At 53.1% G+C, this 19,468-nt stretch overlaps 2 protein-coding genes across 4 annotated transcripts in view; one reads left to right on the forward strand and one right to left on the reverse strand.

Moving 5' to 3' along the window:
* Rnft2 (ring finger protein, transmembrane 2) overlaps nt 1–1,370 on the reverse strand; it is a 59,766-nt gene extending 58,396 nt beyond the window's left edge. For 2 of the 3 annotated variants that reach the window (XM_006970803.4, XM_076561086.1), the window contains exon 1: nt 1,250–1,370. The gene's annotated coding sequence lies outside the window, so the exon portion shown is untranslated. Of the gene's footprint in view, nt 1–1,088 lie in introns of all 3 variants that reach the window. The other variant, XM_042268476.2, reaches the window with a different exon arrangement.
* A 154-nt stretch (nt 1,371–1,524) lies between these two features.
* Nucleotides 1,525–18,717, forward strand: Spring1 (SREBF pathway regulator in golgi 1). The gene is made up of 5 exons (XM_006970802.4): nt 1,525–1,736; nt 12,225–12,381; nt 15,468–15,619; nt 15,849–15,962; nt 17,816–18,717. The coding sequence occupies exons 1-5, from the start codon at nt 1,626–1,628 to the stop codon at nt 17,897–17,899; spliced, it is 618 nt and encodes a 205-aa protein (XP_006970864.1). The 5' UTR covers nt 1,525–1,625; the 3' UTR covers nt 17,900–18,717.
* The last annotated feature ends 751 nt before the right edge of the window (nt 18,718–19,468 follow it).

A 19,468-nucleotide genomic window follows, 5' to 3' on the forward strand; every position in this document is an offset into this window, starting at 1 on the left:
TTCCTCCCCTGGAATGCTTTCCCAGCTCAGGGTTACACAGCTAACATCTTTGGTGTGAACAGTACCTCCATCCAGAGGCCTTCTTTTCCCTCCTGTTTCCTGTTGGGTCTGTGCTGTTTTCTTCGCAGCACTAACCAGCCATTTACATGCATGCTCATTGATTATGACCCGCGAGGAGACCTTGTGTCTGGTCTGCCCTTCTACCTCAGCATTGCGGAGATGAAAGGCGATCAAGTACTTGTGCAAAGACTAAATTGGGTTTTCCAGCTACAGTTTTCTTAGATCCCTGCCCCTTGTCCCACCTCCCACACCAACAAAAGATCAAGCAGGGCCTGCAAAGTGTGCATACTGCTCCTGCAGAGGACCTAAGTCCAGTTCCCAGCTCCCACATGGGCAGCTCACAACTATCTGAAACTCCAGCTGCAGGTGATCCGGCTCCCTCTACTGGCCTCCAAGGGACCTGCACTCACCTGCACAAACCCACACTCACATGCACAAACCCACACTTAATTAAAAAATAAAAAACATCTTTAAAGAAATAAAGGATATGCTTCCATGAACAGGTTCATCTTCCTGGAGTATTTTCCCCATACAGACCATCTCTTAGCCCAGGCCAACAAAAACTGGCCACTGAAGGGCTTCTTAATTCTGCACAGCCTTCTCAGGACCACCAACCTAGGACCAGCTAAGTCGTTTATGGATTTTTGGAAGGCCAAATTAGCTGAGAAAAGATTCCTTGGCACCATCTTCAAATACAGGCAAGCGCTCTAACACCGAGCTACACCCTGGACCCTGCTATTTTTTTTTTTTTTTTTTTTTACAAAGAAAGTAAATGTCATCATGTAACATGTCCCCAAGAACTTGCAATCTGGCTTAATACTCCACCTGGCCCAACTACTCATCCTCGGGGAAAATAAGACACAGCATCCTCAAGTATCCATCTACAAGCTTAATGCAACGTCCTAAATTAAATGCCCAAGACTCTGTTGCAAGCAGGCGGCACAACTATTCTAACATCGAATCCCAGAGCATATCTTGCACGCAGGATGCAATAGAATGAATGAATGAGCCGTCTCGGTTCCACACACCCTGGCGCTCCCTTTGAGGCCACACCGATCCTAGAGGACGCTTGGGCGCAAGCGGCGTCCCCAGGCCGGTCCAGGGCCGCACCGCGCCCGCAGGGGAAGCCTCTCTGGCCAGGCTTGCAGGGCGGCAGGGTAGCGATGGGCGAGCATCCCCCTTCGTTTACCTGTCAGACACTTCAGCAATCACGGCCTCAGCTAATCCACCCCAAGCCAATCACTGGCGCGGCGCGGGCGGCACGTGACTTCCGGCCGGCTCAGCCGGGTGAAGTCGGCGCTAGGACCCCGGCACGGCAACGTCTGCCTCTGGCCGGCGACGGTCCGCCCCCCTGCCTCCGGATTCAGCCAATGGAAGGCCGGGGCTCCGCAGGGACCAATGGCAAGGAAGCGCGGAGGCGGGGCTTGGCGTCGTCGTCACTGGGCGGGGCGGAGCGTGCGGCGGGTCACGTGGCTGGCGCGGCTGCCGCGGGGAGGCCGGGCAGTGTTAGGAGCGAACTTGGGGGTCATGCCGCGGGGTCGTCTCTGCGCCTGCGCCGCGCCGGGATGCTGAACCTTGCGGCGCTGCTGTGGCGCCGGCTGCTGCGCAAGCGCTGGGTGCTCGCCCTGGTTTTCGGGCTCTCGCTGGTTTACTTCCTCAGCAGCACCTTCAAGCAGGTAAGCGACTGCGCTCGGGACCTCTGTCCCTCCGATCCTTCTTCCTTCTCCAGCCAGCTCCTCCCCCAGATCCTCGATCTTCCTCCCCCAGATCTCCTCCTCCTTATCTTCCATCCTCCTGTGGTCCTCCTCTCTCCTATCCCCCAGCTCTCCTTCCTCCCACCCCCCATCGGCCCTCCTCCCTCTGATCTTTAGTCCTCCTCCAGCCCTGCTCCCTCCGATCCTCTGTCTTCCTCTCCCCTCCTTCAGCCCCCTCCCGCCCTCCGTCCTCCACCCCCTCCTTCCCCTGATTCTCTGCCCTCCTCCGTCCTCCTCTGCCCTCCTCCCACCCTCTTCTCTTCCACGCTCCGTCTTTCTCTAACCCTCCTTCCTTGATCCTCAGTCCTCACACTTCCTCCCTCCGACCCTCGATCGATCCTCTGTCCTCTCTTGCTCCTCTGGGGCTCCCTACAGTCCTCCACCTTGTGGCCCTTCTACCTATGATGTGCATCCATTCTGTCCTCCCTGCAAGCCTCTGATTCTCTTCCTTTCAGTCCTTGGATCCTCCAGTACTCCCTTTGGTCCTCCCTCCACCCCTCCTCCTTCAATCTGTGCTCTGATCCTCCACCTCTGGTTCACCTCCCTCTGATTATCTGGGCCTCCTCTCTCCTGTCCTCTGACTCTTCCCTCCTCATCTCCTGTGCATGGAAGGCTGTGTGGAGGGTCAGAAAGGGGAACATCCCACTCCAGATCTTTGTACAACAGCTCCCACCCCCACCCCCCCACCCCCCGGCAGTGACTCGGACCTGTGCCGGGCGGCGTTTGTCCTCTGGCATTCTCCCTGCTCTGCATCCAGGCCTCTTGATGGACAGGTGGGCAGGAGGTAGAGATGTCTAGGCCAGGAAGTGGCCGAGGGCTCTGTGCTGTGTCCCCCTGGGTGACCCAGCAGGCTCCTGGAGGTGCCCCCTTTGGTGCACACCTTGATTGGGTGGATTTTTTTTTCTTTCTTCTCAACCTTCTCTTTTCACTTTTATCCCAGGTGAGAATTCCTAGAGAGCTGGAATCTGCTCCCCCCCCCCCCCAGATCTGTTTCCTCTGATAATCACTGCTGACCTTTTGCTGGCCTGGTGTCATGATGGGGCCTTTGGCTAGTGGATGACTAAAAGTCTCTGGAGATATGCAGAACCTATGTGGGACTCAAGCCCTGTGGGGGTGGGATGAATCTCTGTTCTTAGTGTGGGCTACTGAAACACCACGGGAACTCTGGTGGCCTAAACGACACACATGCATCCTGGGAGCTGGGAGGTCCCAGGCTCGGATGCTGACAGATTCTGCATGTGGTGGGCGCCCCCTGGCCGACTTTATTCTTCCCTAGTGCAGCATGCACGCTGGTCCCTTCAGCCGCTTTCAAGTGTACCAGTCCACCCATCCCTGGGGACCCCACCCCATGACCTCACAGAATTGTGGTTACCTAGGAGACACTCCAATCTGTGGATGTCACTGTCTACTAATGTCACCTTGGGAGTGAAGGGTTTAGCGTTGATTCCAGCATGGGGATAGGTACTCAGTTCACAGCAGGGTAGCTGCACACAACTCAGTTGGCCCTGGGACTCTGTCACATGCGGTCACCTGTGAAATACAGGTCTTAAAAGTGGCTGGTAGGGTGTACTGTCAGGTTGTGAAGTGGAAAGCACACTTCTGCATCCCCGGCCAGCCCTGCGCCGCCAGCCTCTGCCTTCAATTCTGGCTCTTGGAGCACTTTCCTGTGAGGTTGGAGCACTCTCCTGTGCGGCCCTTGGAGCACTCTCCTGTGCGGCCCTTGGAGCACTCTCCTGTGAGGTTCTTGGAGCACTCTCCTGTGAGGTTCTTGGAGCACTCTCCTGTGAGGTTCTTGGAGCACTCTCCTGTGCGGCCCTTGGAGCACTCTCCTGTGGGGCTCTTGGAGCACTCTCCTGTGAGGCCCTTGGAGCACTCTCCTGTGTAGTTCTTGGAGCACTCTCCTGTGAGGTTGGAGCACTCTCCTGTGTTCTTGGAGCACTCTCCTGTGTTCTTGGAGCACTCTCCTGTGCGGCCCTTGGAGCACTCTCCTGTGCGGCCCTTGGAGAACTCTCCTGTGGGGAACTTGGAGCACTCTCCTGTGCGGCCCTTGGAGCACTCTCCTGTGCGGCCCTTGGAGCACTCTCCTGTGCGGCTCTTGGAGCACTCTCCTGTGCGGCTCTTGGAGCACTCTCCTGTGAGGTTGGAGCACTCTCCTGTGCGGCTCTTGGAGCACTCTCCTGTGCGGCTCTTGGAGCACTCTCCTGTGCTCACCCATTCTGGTCCCTCACTGACTGGCTTCGGAGGGCCAGGATAAGCATAGCCCCTGTGGAGATGGCTTCACCTCCGTCCCTCCCTCTGCTTGGATTCTGGCCTTGGGGTGTATATAGTTCCCGCCCTGTAGTCTCAGCTCGCTGTCGGATACTGGCCGCACAAGCATGAAATTTGTATTGTGTTAAGCTCCCGGGGCTTTACTTTTCAGAGTAGCCTAGCCGATCAGCTTCTAGAATATGGTCGGCACACCCCAGGAGAGTCCCCCCTTTCAAGAAGTCTGTGAGGTCTGAATGGGGTTCAAAATCACCCTTAAGCCATGTTGGCCATGTTGAGCGGTGGTGACACTTACCTCAGCGGTAACCAAGCGTGGGGGAGAGTGCTCTGAGAGTCTGAGTGGGAACGGCAGATCGTGGTTCTCAGCACCCGAGGACAGGAGCCACAGCATTGGCCCCAGACCAGTAGTTCTCAACCTGTGGGTCGCGACCCCCTCGGGAGTCTAATGACCCCTTCACAGGCGTCATCTCAGACCATCAGAAAACACAGACATTTACAATACCATCATAACAGCAGCAAAATTACAGTTACGAAGTAGCAACGAAAGGAATTTTATGGTTCGGGGGGGGGGGGGTCACCACAACATGAGGAACTGTATTGAAGGGTCGCAGCAGCCTTAGGAAGGTCGAGAACCACTGCCCTAGAGCACATTCTCTCCTACTGCTTGGGCAGGTCCAGAAGTTGGTCCGCTGAGAAGGATGTTGGGAAAATGACTAATTTTAAGCTCCTGTCTGCCCTGTGCTGAGGCAGGAACAGGGGTGGGTAGCCTCTGCTGCCTTCTGCGGATTGAAGTCTTGAGTTACAAGCTAAACTGGCCCCTGCCTCCAGTCTCATCCAGGAGAAGGAGTTACCAGCAAATGGCTCGTTCATCTCAGACTTGGGCTTGAGTGGAGAGAGCCTGCTCCCTCACAGGGGTGGTCTGACGTTCTCCACTGCCAGAGATAAAACGCAAGCTTCCAAGTGAAGAATCAGATTTTTGGAAACTGTCTCCTCCCCCAGGGCTTTTTGACTTCCATTAGCTATGAGGTGAACGAATTGGAGTCTGGGGCTTTTATAAGATGACAGAAATGTGTCGACATTTGGCAGCCCTGTGAAGATCTGTTCACAGAGCAGGACACGAGTGACAGACAGTACATGGAGGTCCTATAGGCTGAGCTCAGAGTCCCAGTGTGCCCGCTGAGACACAGTTTACCTTCCGAAGTGGCTGTTCCCCTGAGTGTGCAGCCCCAGTGGTTTTAGTAAGGTCACAGTTTGGTAGCCGCTACCACAGTCACCATTTGGGGTGCTATCATTGACTTGCCCCTCCTTCTGGACCCTAAACAATCTCTAACCTACTTCCTGTTAAAAAATAATTTTTTTTTGCATTTTTATTGATTTTGTGTGAGTGTGTGTTCATGTGGTGTTGGGGAAAGGTTTTAGGAGTGTGCATAAGCCACATTGCTCATGTGGCACTCAGGACAGCTTTGGGGAGTCAGTTCTTCCTTCTCATCATGTGAGTCCCCAGGATTTGAACTCGGGTTGTCAGGCTTGGAGGCAAGCTCCTTCACTCGCTAAGCCATCGCAGTGGCCCACTGGGTCTGGGAATCAAACGCTGGTCATCAGGCTGGTGTGGCCAGCGCTTTTACCCCTGAGCCAGCTCTCCTGTCCCCGCCCTGGGTATTTCACATAAATGGAATCGTATAACACGTGATCTTTTGGGAGTGCTGTGATGTTTTTAGACTCACCCATGTTATCTCATGACCCAGTGTTCCCCCGTAAATAGTTGTCATATCTGTCCACTCACCACTGATGGGCACTGGGGTTCCATCTTTTGGCAAAGAACACCCACTTTATGAGTTTTTGTGGGGACGTGTTTCCATAGCTCACTAGCACAGGCCTGGGAATGAACTGCTGAGTGTTCTGTCCGGCTTTTTGAGGATCACCGTGCCTGCTTTCCAGTGGTCACACTGTAATAAACTTACAAGAAGGACATTTGTCAAGTTTTGGTATAGAACTTGGTGTCGGGTATGGTACAGTATCAACCATGGTTGTACGCAGAATTGTCACAGCCTCTCTTCCCTCTCCTCTGCACACAGACTCATGAGACATAGACTCCACATTACTGGCCAGTAGCCGCTCTCTGGCCTGTCAGTGTGTGTGTGTGTGTGTGTGTGTGTGTGTGTGTGTGTGTGTGTGTGTGTGTGTGTGTGTGTTGGGGAGGGGGTGTCATCTCACTATGTAGCCCTGGCTGCCCTGGAACTCACTCTGTAGACCAGGCTGGCCTCAAACTCACAGAGATCCGCCTGCCTCTGCCTCCCAAGTGCTGCATCAAAGGTGTGCGCCACCACTGCACCCAGTTTATGATATTTTTTGGAAAACATCTTTAACCAGGAAACAAAATGAAAAAGAAAAAACAGTTGCTAATGTGAGTTCATTTTACCACTTATTAATGAGTAAATACTTGGTTTAAAAGAAGTATTTTTCAGAATTCTGTTTTAGCTTTCCATCAGTAGACACGAACTCACACTGTGGGTCCTCAGTGGTTTGGACTGTTCTCACACAGGTCCCCAGTGCCTGCTGTGCCTTCGTGGGTCAGTCCTGTCCTGAACATGATTTCTGGCTTGGCTGACTGCCGCCCTGCAGCTGGGTGCCCAGCTTGTCTCACCCCGCCTGGGCTCCACCTCTCTTCTACAAGGTGGAGGTGGGAGAGAGAAACACACCCAGGTGATGTTTGTCACCGGTGGAGAGCAGGCTTGAGGCACACAGAAGTCCCCCGGGCTCTTCAGCTCTGCGTCCGTGAGACGTCTCAAGCTTGTGTAGCGAGCGGTCTTGGCCCAGACAGCTGCTAACCCAGTTGCCTTGGATCCTTGGATGCCTCTTTTCTTTGGTTTTCTTCCTAATTAATGCTTTAGGGGATAATTTAAATAGAGATCGGAGTGCAGGAGAGGATGCCATCAGGGGGAGAGGGTTGGGGATGGTGAGTGGCGCCGGGTGACCTGGGCACGGCACTGTGCACAGGGGCGGAGATAGAGCGGGCACTGAAGTCTACTCCCTGGGTGCCTGCCATCTGCTGTGGGAGTGGGAGGGAGGGTAGGCAGATGACTTCAAACAGAAATTTAGGATGTATGGTACACGAGCACAGGGTTGGGCAGCTCTGGGGGCATCTGCCCTGAGGTGAGAGCTAAGTTTCTCCTTGGACTTAGGTGGCACAGCCCTTTATAGGGCTGGGCTCTCTGCTGGGAAGGAATTACCTATGTGGATTGGCGCCCACTTACATTGTCTACATTACTACGTGGATTGGCGCCCGCTTATGTTGTCCACATTACTATGTGGATTGGCGCCCACTTACACGTAGTTTGTGGCACTATGTTTGACGTCCACTTATGTGGCCTGTGGTACTCTTTTATTGCTGCGATTATACACCACGACCAAGGCAACGTATTAAAGAGTTTGTTTGGGGCCTGCAGTTTCAGAGGGTTAGAGTCCATGACCGTCACAGTAGGGAGCATGGCGGCAGGCAGGCAGGCAGGCAGGCAGGCAGGGTGCTGGAGCGGTAGCTGAGAGCTCACATCTTGATCTACCACCACAAGGCGGAGAGCTAATGGGCTTTTGAAACCTCGGAGCCCCACCCCCAGTGACACCTCTCCTCCAACAAGGCCACACCTCCTAATCCTTCCCAAACAGTTCCACCAACTGCAGACCAAGCGTTCAAATATATGAGCCTCTGGGGGGCCGTTCTCATTCAGACCACCACATGGGCATTATATAAAGCGTGGGTGAGTAAAGAGAGCTACCTCGCCCCCTTTAAACTGGTTAACCGCGAAGACTTGTTCTCTGCAGACTTTGCAGAGCTCGGCGCGGGCGTAGGAGGGGTGACTGGCAGAAGGGCCACTGCGACATACAGGCGTCGTTTCTTCCTGTCCTTTTATCCGAATGTTTTAGCTTCTCTCTCTTGAGGTGTGCTGTCTCCTCACTTAACATACAAGTCTTCCCCCATCTTTAAAACCTCTCTCGGGGCTGGAAAGACGGCTCCGTGGTTAAGAGTGCTTGCTGCTCTTGCAGGGGACCTGGGTTCTGTTCCCAGCTAACTCCTGTTCTGTGGGATTCAACACTCTCTTCTAGCTACCATGTACACCGTGTCCCATCCCCCACACACAAATAATAAAAAACAAAATTTTTTTTTAAAGTTCTTTATGATTCTTTACAACCGTAATTCCCTACTGTCAGGTTGCAAACTGAAAAAAACTGAAAAAAAAATTCTCAAACTTCAGATGCGGGCACTGCCCTCCGGCCATATCTCCTCCATTGTTGCGACTCCTACGCGGATCCCTTAAGGTCAACTATGCCGTGTAGGGCGGTGCTGTGCCACGTCTGTGGAACATGTCCTTCGTTTGACCGTTATAATTACCCCCAAAACCTACACGGCATGCTTCCTACTTAGGCTTTAAAAAGTCTGAGAAGTCCTGTGCGTTAACTGCAGGCTCCACCGCTTACAAAGAACGTTCTCTCGTGCGTCTGCCCACGTGTGGTCCCCTCTTTCCTCCGCAGTGCATGTGTGGACCCCTGACCTCTCTAGGGGGTCGGGGGCTCTGATTCACAAGCAGAGCCTTTGTCAACAGCTCCCTGAAGCCCCTGACGGAAGTGTCTGTGGCACTTGGTAAAAATCCCCTCTGAGTGAATGTTTCTTATTGCCGTTGCCTGAGACAGGGTCTCTCTATGTAGCCCTGCTGTCCTGCGCTGTCTCTTTGTAGACCAAGTTGGCTTTGAACTGGCAGAGATTTACCTGCCTCTGCCTCCTGAGCACTAGATTAAAGGTGTGCGCCACCACGCGCAGCTTTGAATGAAAAAAAAAAATCCACATACTGGTGAGAGGCTTGAAGATGAGCCAGCCCAGAAGGGCAGTGGGAACACTGTTGGGAAGCTCAGTCCCCCGCTGGATAGAATTGCTCTTCTGTCCCTTCCACATGCTCTCTCTACCACCGGACCTCAAAAGTGGATCATAGCCGACTCCTCACCCACATAGTCCTCTGGGCAGAGGTTTTGAATGACCGTGTTTGACAAGTTCAGGTGCTGGGGGACCACGGGACATGGAGTCCTATGGCAGAGAGTCTTCTGGGATGCTCTGTTCCGGTCGTCAGCTGAGGGTCTGCTTCCGAGAGACAGGGTGCACCTAAGGGCGTCCCTGTCTCCCAGGGTTTCTGCCCCTCTCTCTCTCTGTAACCGAGGACTACAGCTACTGAGTTGTTACCTGTCCTGTGCCCGCTAGCCACATCTTTTAAAAGAACAAAAAGGAGGCAGGACACAGGGAAGCCATCTCGAGGGACTGTTGTACACCGAGCAGACTGAAGGAGGAGGATCCAGTCCTGATTGTGGTAGGAGAGAGTCCGTCTGTTTAAATGCCCGTGCTTTGCAGGTGGTGGATCAAACTTTGGGGAGGTTACATGGCACTGTCTAGCACACATCCCTGCAAGTGATTCACAGAGCTTTCTCAGGGCTCCCCCATTGAACTGCAGTGTCTTCCTGAGAGCAGAAACCAGGGTTGTCGCTGGTCTGTGGAGTCTGTATCTACTGAATGATGGCGCACCAACATGATGGATTATTAGGCATCCATGAAGATTTGATTATCTAGATGATGTGGTCCTTGGAAATGTTTTAACCATCCAATTAGCATCCAGAACAGCTGACAGTGATGCCAGTGTAAACTGGGTCAGAGGTCAGAGGTGAACATGAAAAACCAAATGTACCTGCCTGGCGGTAGTGGCACATGCCTTTAATCCCAGCACTCAGGAGGCAGAGGCAGGCGGATCTCGGTGAATTCGAGGCCAGCCTGGTCTACAGAGTGAGTTCTGGGACAGCCAGGGCTACACAAAGAAACCCTGTCTTGAAAGACCAAAACAAACAACCAAAAACCAAAAAACCAATCAAACTAAACAACAACAACAGAAAAAGCAAATATACTTGAAGTGTTGGGATTTAGGTAATTTCTTAATTTCATGTTGATAAGCATTGTTTTTTAAGTGACCCTTTCCTTTTGGAATAGTGACAGCTTAACAGGAAACGTACAAGGATGGTATTATTTCTCATTTAGTTTCTCCTACAGTTAACAACCAGCATATTTTCATTTACGATGAAAAATAAGATTATTCCAAGGATGGATTAAAGATAAATTTAAAACGACATTTTAAATTGTAAGTTGTGCATGTGTCTGTGTGTCAGAGGGTCCTGGAGCCGAAGTTATAGACAGTTGTGAGCCACTCAGTGCTGGTTCTGGGAACCAAACTTGGGTCCTCTGGAAGAACAGCCAGTGCTCTTAAATGATGAGCCCTCTCTCTAGCCCGTACATACCTATTTTATTTACCTGAATACCCAGGGTCATGTAAACATTTCTAGAGCTCACAGGGGTCCCAGGTAGAGGAAGTGTAGGAAGGGCCTGGTGCGGTATCAAACCTCGGTTTGACAATACTGTGTCCACGCCAGTGTCCAGTCAGACATTCCTGTGTTGTCGGGTTTCTGGTTTTGCTAGTTTATTTGTTTTGCTGTCCCACGATTGAAGCGGGGTTGTGGGAAACCTCTGCCTGTGGTTTCTGTAGGACGGCACTCACTAGGGAGTTCCCTAGAGCAAGATGTGGGTGGACGTGCGCGTCTCCAACATCGCCGACTTCCCAGGTTGCTCTCCCACGGTAATTACAAAGATCCGTTCTGGTTTTCTGAACTGGCTGTGATGGCACCAGATGCGCAGGGGTCTCCTTAGTTACAAACAACCCTGATGTCCAGACACTCAAGCCATCGAGACAGCAGGCATGGTGGTGCACACCATAATCCTGTCATCCCAGCACGTGGAGCTGAGGCAGGAGGATTGTTATGAGTTCCAGGTGAGCCTGAACTATAGGATGAGAAGCTCTGCCTTAAAACCCAAAACAGGCCCATGGGAAAGTTGGTTTTTTTTTGTTTTTTTTTTTTCCTGAGACGGGGTTCCTCTGTGTAACTTTGCGCCTTTTCCTGGAACTCACTCTGTAGACTAGGCTGGCCTCCAACTCAGAGAGATCTGCCTGCCTCTGCCTCCTGAGTGCTGGGATTAAAGGCGCGCGCCACCACCGTCCGGCCGGGAGGGGGTCTTTTGTAGGTGTTTTGTTACACATTTCATGACTAGGCAGTTCCAAAGGTGGCTGGCTGCCCTGTGCTTGGCTTATAGCCAGCAGCTGGGCTCAATCCTCCTAGTTTAATGGTGTGGCTCCTAAGAGAAAGATCCAGGCTCTTACTCCAAGGCCACTCCTCTCTTGGTTTGCTAGGCAAAAGGCTGTGTAGCCAGAATGACATCTAGAAGCAGCTGTAAGGATGACCTCTCTGTGTTTCCACACAAAGGGAGACCTTAAAGTCATTTCCCCCGACTCAGGTTGTCTACGTGAGTTCTTGTCCCGGCCGAGCCCTCGTGGTCTGGAGGAATCAGGCGGCAGGGTAAGATGACCAGTCTAACATAGTTTCCTCCTGGTTCTGAAAGTGTCCGGGCCGTGTGTTCTATCCCGTGGTGTGTGCATTCTAGTATTGAAAAACTTAAATGGCCTGCAGAGAGAGAAGTTTCCTTCTAGAATTCCGTAGACTCTTTTGTTCACTTCTGGGCAGCGCAGCCACTGGGGAGGATAACTTGAACTTGCCACATTTTCCAGCTGGCTTGTTTTGTGGCTCTGCTCAGACGGTGCCTGTGCTGGAGGTGTGTGTGTGTGTGTGTGTGTGTGTGTGTGTGTGTGTGTGTGTGTGTGTGTGTGTGTGCGCGCACGCGCAAAGGGGGGAGCTGGAGGTGTAGACCCCTGCAGGGCAAGTGAGATCGCAGGGAAAACACTTTTTTTTTTTTGATGGTTTCCTTCAGACCTTTTCTTTATTCTTCTTTTATATTCTCTATTCTTTATTTTCCTGGTGATTTATTTTCTCATTCTTGATGTTTTTCTACTCTCATTTTTTTTTTTTTTTTTTTTTTTTTTCTGAAGCTGAGGACCGAACCCAGGGCCTTGGGCTTGCTAGGCAAGTACTCTACCACTGAGCCAAATCCCCAACTCCCTAACTCATTCTTGATGTTTCCTTCTGGCCCATTTTAACTCTCCTTCTCTATTCTTTCCCTTACAGCTTAGAAAAACACTTTTAACCTTCCTCTCACCCATGGTCTCATTGCAGGAAGAGAGGGCGGTGAGAGATCGGAACCTGCTCCAGGTTCAAGACCGCGAACAGCCCATTCCGTGGAAGGTCCAGTTTAACCTGGGCAACAGCAGCCGGCCCAGCAACCAGTGCCGGAACTCTGTTCAAGGGAAACACCTCATCACGGACGAGCTGGGTACGGCCTCTCTCCCCTACACTCAAGGCCCTGGGACTCTGGCTGGCCTTCCCTCACGATGAATGCCTTTGCCCTCCTTGCTCCTCTCCAGGGGCGCCCATGTCTGTCTTCCGTACCTTTCTCGCTATCCCAGGCTCCCTGCAGCGTCTGGGAAGCTTGGTTGAGGAACCAGACCCCTAGCAGGTCCCCTCTGCCTACAGCTCCAGCACTGGCCTCAGTCCCAGGCCACTTCCTACCAGGCACAGGCACAGGGCTTCCTCATCTTGTGTTTGTTTTTTAGTGCGTGCGCGCGCCAGCGTACGTGCGAGCGAGCGTGCGTGCGTGCGTGCGTGCGTGCGTGCGTGCGTGCATGCGTACCACATGGTGTATATCGTGGTCATAGGCTAATTGGTAGGATTGTTTTCCCCCTTCACAATGTGGATCCCAGGGATTAACACAGGCCCTTTTACTGGTGAAGCATCTTACTGGCCTGTAAGTATCCTTGTAAGAAAAGAGAAATGGAGCACGGGTCTGTTACTTCACCAAGAAGATGCAGGGAGCTGTCAGATAACGGGTGGGGCCTGGCTTGGAGGCCAGGGCTTGTTTCTATAGACTCAGAAAACAGGAAATTTTAGTATCAGGTGGCAGATTGTCATTTTCTTTTACTGTAGCCACAAAAACAGTAATTTTCTTCTGGTTAATTTAGATCAGACAAAGACTCACAGATTCCTTTAGTTTAAAAAAGAAAAAAAAAAAATTCAGCACTCAGATTCCCAACCCATAAAAAAATCCCACAGGGGCCGCAGGTTTTATTTTGCCTTTGTAAATATGGGGAACATGGTTTAATAAAGAAAACTCACAGCCGTTGATGCTGGTTAGCAACGAGATGCCACCATGTTGCCAGGGTAACAGCGCTGTTAAACAAGATAGCCAGTTAGAATCACCAACTTTTCAGAAGCTGGATGCTAATTTCCCAGTCAAGACCAACACATTCGCTGGCCCTGGCCTCACAGGACTTGATGGAAATCTGCAGATCTGATCAGCACCACACTGTGCATATGTGTGTTGAAATATCACAATGCCTCATATGGATCTTGTAGGTATTTTTGTTTTTTGTTTTCAACTAAAAATAAAGAAGGGGCTGGAGAGGTGGGTCAGTGGTCAAGAGCTCTGACTGGGGCCTGGATTTGATTCCGAGCATCCATGGAAGACTGACTGCCTGTGACTCGGGCTCCCAGGGATCCAACGCCCTCTGCTGGCCTCTGCGGGCACGCGCACGCGCGCGCTGGCACACACACACACACACACACACACACACACGATTAAAAATCAAAGTAACTCTATGAAAAGGGAAAGGTAACTTTTTCATGATTTCTGATACACAGTGAGAGGCCTGGGTGAGCTTGCTTCTCCTCAGAAGTTAGACCTGATCATCGGGAGGTGAGCACCGGAGTTCAAGGCCGAGTGCTGGGAGTGGCAGTGGGAAGAATCTCCGTGATGCAGAGAGTTGCTTTATTATTGTCATCGGGGATGGGATCCTGGGGAGCGTGCTGACTCCCTGGGAATTCCGTTTAGAATCCTTGTCAACAGCGTGAGTGGGGGCAGCTGGGAAGGAAGCGTTGACTAGGACATCAGAGAGTGCTTGTCTCTTCACTCAGGAGACGCAGTCGCAGAAACACAACAGAAACCGCCAGCTCCCAGGTGGTGGGAATGGCTCTCTCCTGGTCCCCAAGTGTTGAGCGAGAGCCCTCTGGTGTCCCCTCTGGTGTCAGTGTTCTGCCAGCGCCAGCCGCTCCTGCACTGACCTTGTTTTCCAGAGCAGTTCCGAAAACAAGTTATCCTCCGCCAGCCTCGTTCTCTGAGGACAGAGCTGGGGCGCTCACACGGGCTAGTGCTCGGAACAGCTGCTGAGCACCTGCGGGCCCCTGCACACACCCCGGGGGCCCCCACACACACACCAGAGGGCCCCTGTGCACACCTGAGGGCCCGCATGCATGCCTGAGGACCCACATGAATACCTAAGGGCCCCCACACACACACACCTGAGGGCCCTTGCACGCACCTGAAGGCCTCTGCTCACACCTGAGGGCCCCTGCTCACACCTGAGGGCCCCTGCACATACCTGAAGCCCTTCACATACACACACACATCAGAGGCCCCCTGCCCATACCAGAGGGCACTTGCCTATACCTGAGAGTCCACACACCTACCCGAGGGCCCTTGCATATACTTATATGCATATATATGTATATATGTACAGATATACCTTCAGGCCCGAATGGCCACTGGGAACATGTCTGGGGTTGGGTGATGGCTCTCATGACTTACACTTAGATTTTTCTGTCCTGTTCCCAAAGGATGCAGGGAACTGTCTGTCTAGAAGCTCTGGGTAGTAAAGCAGTTTCAGTAAGGAGGCCTGGCTGACACCGGACATTCATATCTGTGTGATGGGGTTTCTCAGTTGTGGAGCCAATTAAGTTTTTCTTCTCCTCATGGATCTGAGAACTTCATCCCTAATTCTGGGAGGTGGCTGTGCCCCTGCCCCATGTTTGTGTACAAACACTCCAGGAGGCAGAGTTAGGAAGGTGGACTGTCCCTTCAAATGGCCACAGAAGCAGCGAGCATGCATAAGCCATCAAAAGCGGTGTGCTTGCTTTTTGAATCTGCAAAGCACATGCTTTTTTATGAATGGGTGCCTTGCTGTTTCTGTTTTAAACTTTTAAAAAATATTTATTTTACATATATGAGTGCTCTAGATGCATGTACGCCTTTATGCCAGAAGAGGGCATCAGATCCCACTAGAGGTAGTTGCTGGGACTTGAACTCAGGACCTCTGGAAGAGCAGCCAGCGCTCTTCACCTCGGAGCCATCGTCTCCAGCCCCGTCTTAGACCTTTTAAGAGAGGCCCAGGTGAAAGATTGCCCGCTTATGTTAGCACGGGCGTGGCTTGGCGTGCTGATGAGCTCACAGCTTACTCAGGAGACTGGAAAGTGGTTGAGCGTGGTGACAAGGTGGATCTAGTGATAACGGAGGAGCCCGACTTTCCCCGTAATCGTCTGCCTGGATGAAGCCAGCCCTGGTGCTCAGGATGCGTCTCTGACTTGCAGGCTATGTCTGCGAGAGGAAGGACCTGCTGGCCAATGGCTGCTGTGATGTCGGTGTCCCCAGCGCCAAGCAGTACTCCTGTGAAGGGTGCCTGGCCAATGGCTGCTGCGAAGCCTATGAGTACTGTGTCTCCTGCTGTCTGCAGCCCAGCAAGGTGAGGGGGAGAGCTAGACATCCCCTGGGGTGCTTGAGAAGAGCTCTGTGGGTGCACTGGCCTCTCCTGAGAGACGAGCTGGTCCCCGACTCATGGTCCCTTTGCAGAGAGGACCATGCTATTGCTAACCAGGTGTCTGGTGAATGAGAGACTGGCGCTCTCTGTCCCTCCTGGTGGGCTGGCTTGGCCTGCAGTGACTACCAGGACTGAATACCCCTTGTTTCCACAGCAACTTCTACTGGAGCGCTTCCTCAACCGGGCAGCTGTGGCCTTCCAGAACCTCTTCATGGCGGTTGAAGACCACTTCGAACTGTGCTTGGCCAAGTGCAGAACTTCATCCCAGGTCAGAAGCGGTGCTGGCCCTCCCTCGCTAGGGGAGGTGGGAGGGAGGGAGGGAGGGAGGGAGGGAGGGAGGGAGGGAGGGAGGGAGGGAGGGAGGGAGGGAGGGAGGCAGAGCTGGAGGACACTAGCCGATGACTATGGACAGACCCAGGGTGGAAAGGGGCTTCGTCGACACCACGTTCTGCTGCTTGGGGGTGGGTAGGCGAGATATTTAGATCCAGTAGCTGGTCATTGAGAGGGCAGTCCCTTGTCCCTTGGCAGAGCCATGGACTGATTCTGGAACCCAAGGGTCGGCGGCGGTGGGGATTTAAAGGCACATGGGTCAGTCTGAGGTTTGTAAGGCTCTCGGTGAGCACACGCTACCTCACCTTGAGTGCTCTGCTCTCTTGACGTGCACCCGCCACCCATGGAGTGCCCCGGAAGGCCTCTGTCCCCACCTTTGGGTATTTCCCCTTCTACGTTCGTTTTGGGCTTGGGGAGGCACATGCATACAAGTCAGGGGACAGCTCGTGAGGGTCAGTTCTCTCCATACACCATGTGGGTCCTGAGGCTCAATCTCAGGTCACCAGCCTTGGCGGCAAGCACCTTTCCATGCTGAGCCATCTCGCCTGCCCCAGTTCCCTGCCTTTGTGGCTGGGCACCTGTCACTGCTCTGTGTAAGCTGTCTCTTGCACAAGCACACTCCTCTGGGATAACTGGCTTGTGTCCGTCTCTGGCCCTCTGTAAACTTTGGGTTTGTGCCTGGTAATTCCCTTTTCCATCTCTAGTCCACTGTTGAGACCATCCCAGGTCAGGATAGAGGGAGCGCTGAGAATGTGAAATTCCACTGGTCTTGGTGGGGAGCTTCCCAGGTAAATGGGTGTAAAGGGAAGCGTGAGGGGACTCAGTAGATTCACTTGCTCTTCCTGGCTAACGCTGGAAAGGGGAACTGATACTCTCAGCTTCCTGTAGCCAACAGAGCCAGAAGGTACCGACTATTGTGCAAGCGGAGACGATTCTCAGTGGCCGCTTGGTTCGAGTGCCCAGAGCCTGGGCTTCGAGTCTGTTGAGTGGGATTAACAGGGTGCATAGCTTTGGTAGAGACTAATTAATGAGCTCCAGAGCAGCCAAAAGCTCAAACTGCTCATACGACAAGAAATTGCTGGAAGTCTACCCCCGATGGTGTGGGGGGGGGGGATTGTCTGGGCTCAGCTTCACTTGCTGAGCCCAGCCAGAGAGGCTCTTGGGGAGGGCGCTTGGCTCGCGCACAGACTCTTAGCGCATGTCTGCCGTTTGAAGTGGCGTCACCTCCCGAGTCCCTTGCAGAGCTCCTTACCAGGGACTGGATCTCTCCGACCACGGGGTCAGGTGTCGATCCCACCACGTGTCCATCCGTTTCAGATTGCTTTGTGCGTTCTTTTCATACTTAATATTGCGCACGTGTGTGGGCGTTACCATCGCGTGTGCGTGGGGGTCAGAGGGCAGCCTGTAGAGTCTGCTTCTCGTTCTCCCATGTGGGTCCCAGAGATCAAACCGAGGTCCTCAGGCCCGGAGGCCAGCGCTGTCTGTCTGTGTTAGCTCCTGAGCCATCTCACCTTGCCCTTGTTTTGATGTTTGAGACTCCTGTGGCTAGGCTGGTCTCAGGTTCACTGTACTGCTAAGAATGACCCCGAGTTTCTATTCCCCCAATGCCGGGATCACCGATGGGCACCGCTCCACCCATTTTTATGAGGTGCTAGAGCTCAAACCCAGTGCCTTTATTCCAGAAAGTTCCTTGAAACCCCAAGGCGTGCCGGAGGCGGAATGGGCAGGGAGTGCGTGGCTGTCCCTTGAGCTGACCCTCTCTCTCATTGTCCCGTCTTCCTTCGCCAACAGAGCGTGCAGCATGAGAACACTTACCGCGACCCCATAGCCAAGTACTGCTATGGAGAGAGCCCGCCGGAACTCTTCCCCGCGTGAGGCCTGATGGAGAGAGACACCCAGAACCAGTCTGGTCCACGTGAGATGACGAAGGAGAAAGGCAGGCACACAGGGATCCTTGGCCTTGACCGTGTCTTGTGGCAGGCATCGAGTGTCTCTGGCTCCCTCACCGCCCGCTGGAGCGGATGGACGGAGCTGTCCTGTGGAGCAGGCCAGACGAGGCCCTGGCACCTTACAGGGCCCTGAGCCTGCTGGGCAGGGGCTGGGCGCTTGATCCTAGGTTGTAGTTACTTAATGACTTCTCAGAGCGGTGGGAGGTGCCGTGTGTCGTGCAGGACACCTTTGCCTGTCCAGTTGGGTGCGCTCGAGGAGGTGACTGCTGTGTTCACTTCCTGACTTGAGTCAACAAGTGACGTCGCTCCTGCGCCCAGGTGCAAGGTTGTCTCCAGGAGTGTGGGGTGTCCGGACTTACTTTTGGTTGTTTCAACATTGGACCGGCAGGCCTTGTGTGCATATCCCAACATCTAGGGGTATGTAGAGCCTCACGTGGGGGGCGCTGGTCCCCATTGAGCCCTTGTGGTTGCTCATATACCTGACATGGTAGTCGGGAGGCCTGAATTCCCCCAGATGACTGTCCCAGTGGGGTTTCCTGTCACTGTGCTCAGCCTTGGGGCAGGGGAGCCTTTCCCTTGGCCGTCACGGAAGCCGGTGGGGACCTGGAAATGTGCTTCACACCATCCGCTCATTCCTTACTGTGCTCCGCTCCTGGCCGTGTGCCAGAGGCAAATACTAGTTAAGCTCTTCCTCCAGCCTAGAGTTTCCCAGCCACTCTCGGTGGGAGCCGGATGTGGTAGCCATGCGGAAGAGCGTCCCGAAGGCGGGTCAACGTCCGAGGCTCGCTCGCAGGGGTGGGCGGTTGTCAGCCGTAACTGAAACTTGGGTTTTAGGCCACCTGTTAATGCACACTTGTGTCACGGAGCCTCACAGTAGGCCCCGGCGTTCTGTGGGTTGGCTTCAGGTTGCCCTAGCATCATACATGAGTCTCAAGATTTTATCTCAGCAGCTTCGTGGAGCCTTGTCTCCCAGCCACGTTTGCCTTCAGGATGGGATTTCTTTCAGCTCCGTCCCGCTTCCTCTTCATGCTCACCTCTGAATTGTATTCTGTCACCTCTCCGGAAGGGAGGACAGGCTGGTGGCAGTTGTTCTCTTGGTTTGTGCTGCCATACTGGGATCAAACCCAGGACTTTGTGTGTGACTGGCAAACCTTCTGCTCCTGAGCCGTGGCCCCGGCCAGGGAATCGATTTTCAGTGTTAGATCCCGGTGATTCTCTTCCGTTTGCTCTGGACTTCTCAGTGCGTGGATTCAAAGTTCACTGAAGAACTAGGTGCACCTGCACATTCTGGCACGTCCTGGAATGTTCTGGCATGTTCTGGCTTGCTCATTCTTTCTGGTAACTGGGGTGTTTATATATATATATATAAACTGGGATATATATATATATATATTCTCCCATTGCCCAGGCTGGCATCCAACTCCCTATGTGTTTAACACCAGCCTTGAACTCCTGACTGTCCTCTCTGCACCTGCCAAGTGATGGGATTAGAGGT

Source organism: Peromyscus maniculatus, chromosome 23 (genome assembly GCF_049852395.1).
Source record: "Peromyscus maniculatus bairdii isolate BWxNUB_F1_BW_parent chromosome 23, HU_Pman_BW_mat_3.1, whole genome shotgun sequence".
NCBI classification, from domain to species: Eukaryota; Metazoa; Chordata; class Mammalia; order Rodentia; family Cricetidae; genus Peromyscus; species Peromyscus maniculatus.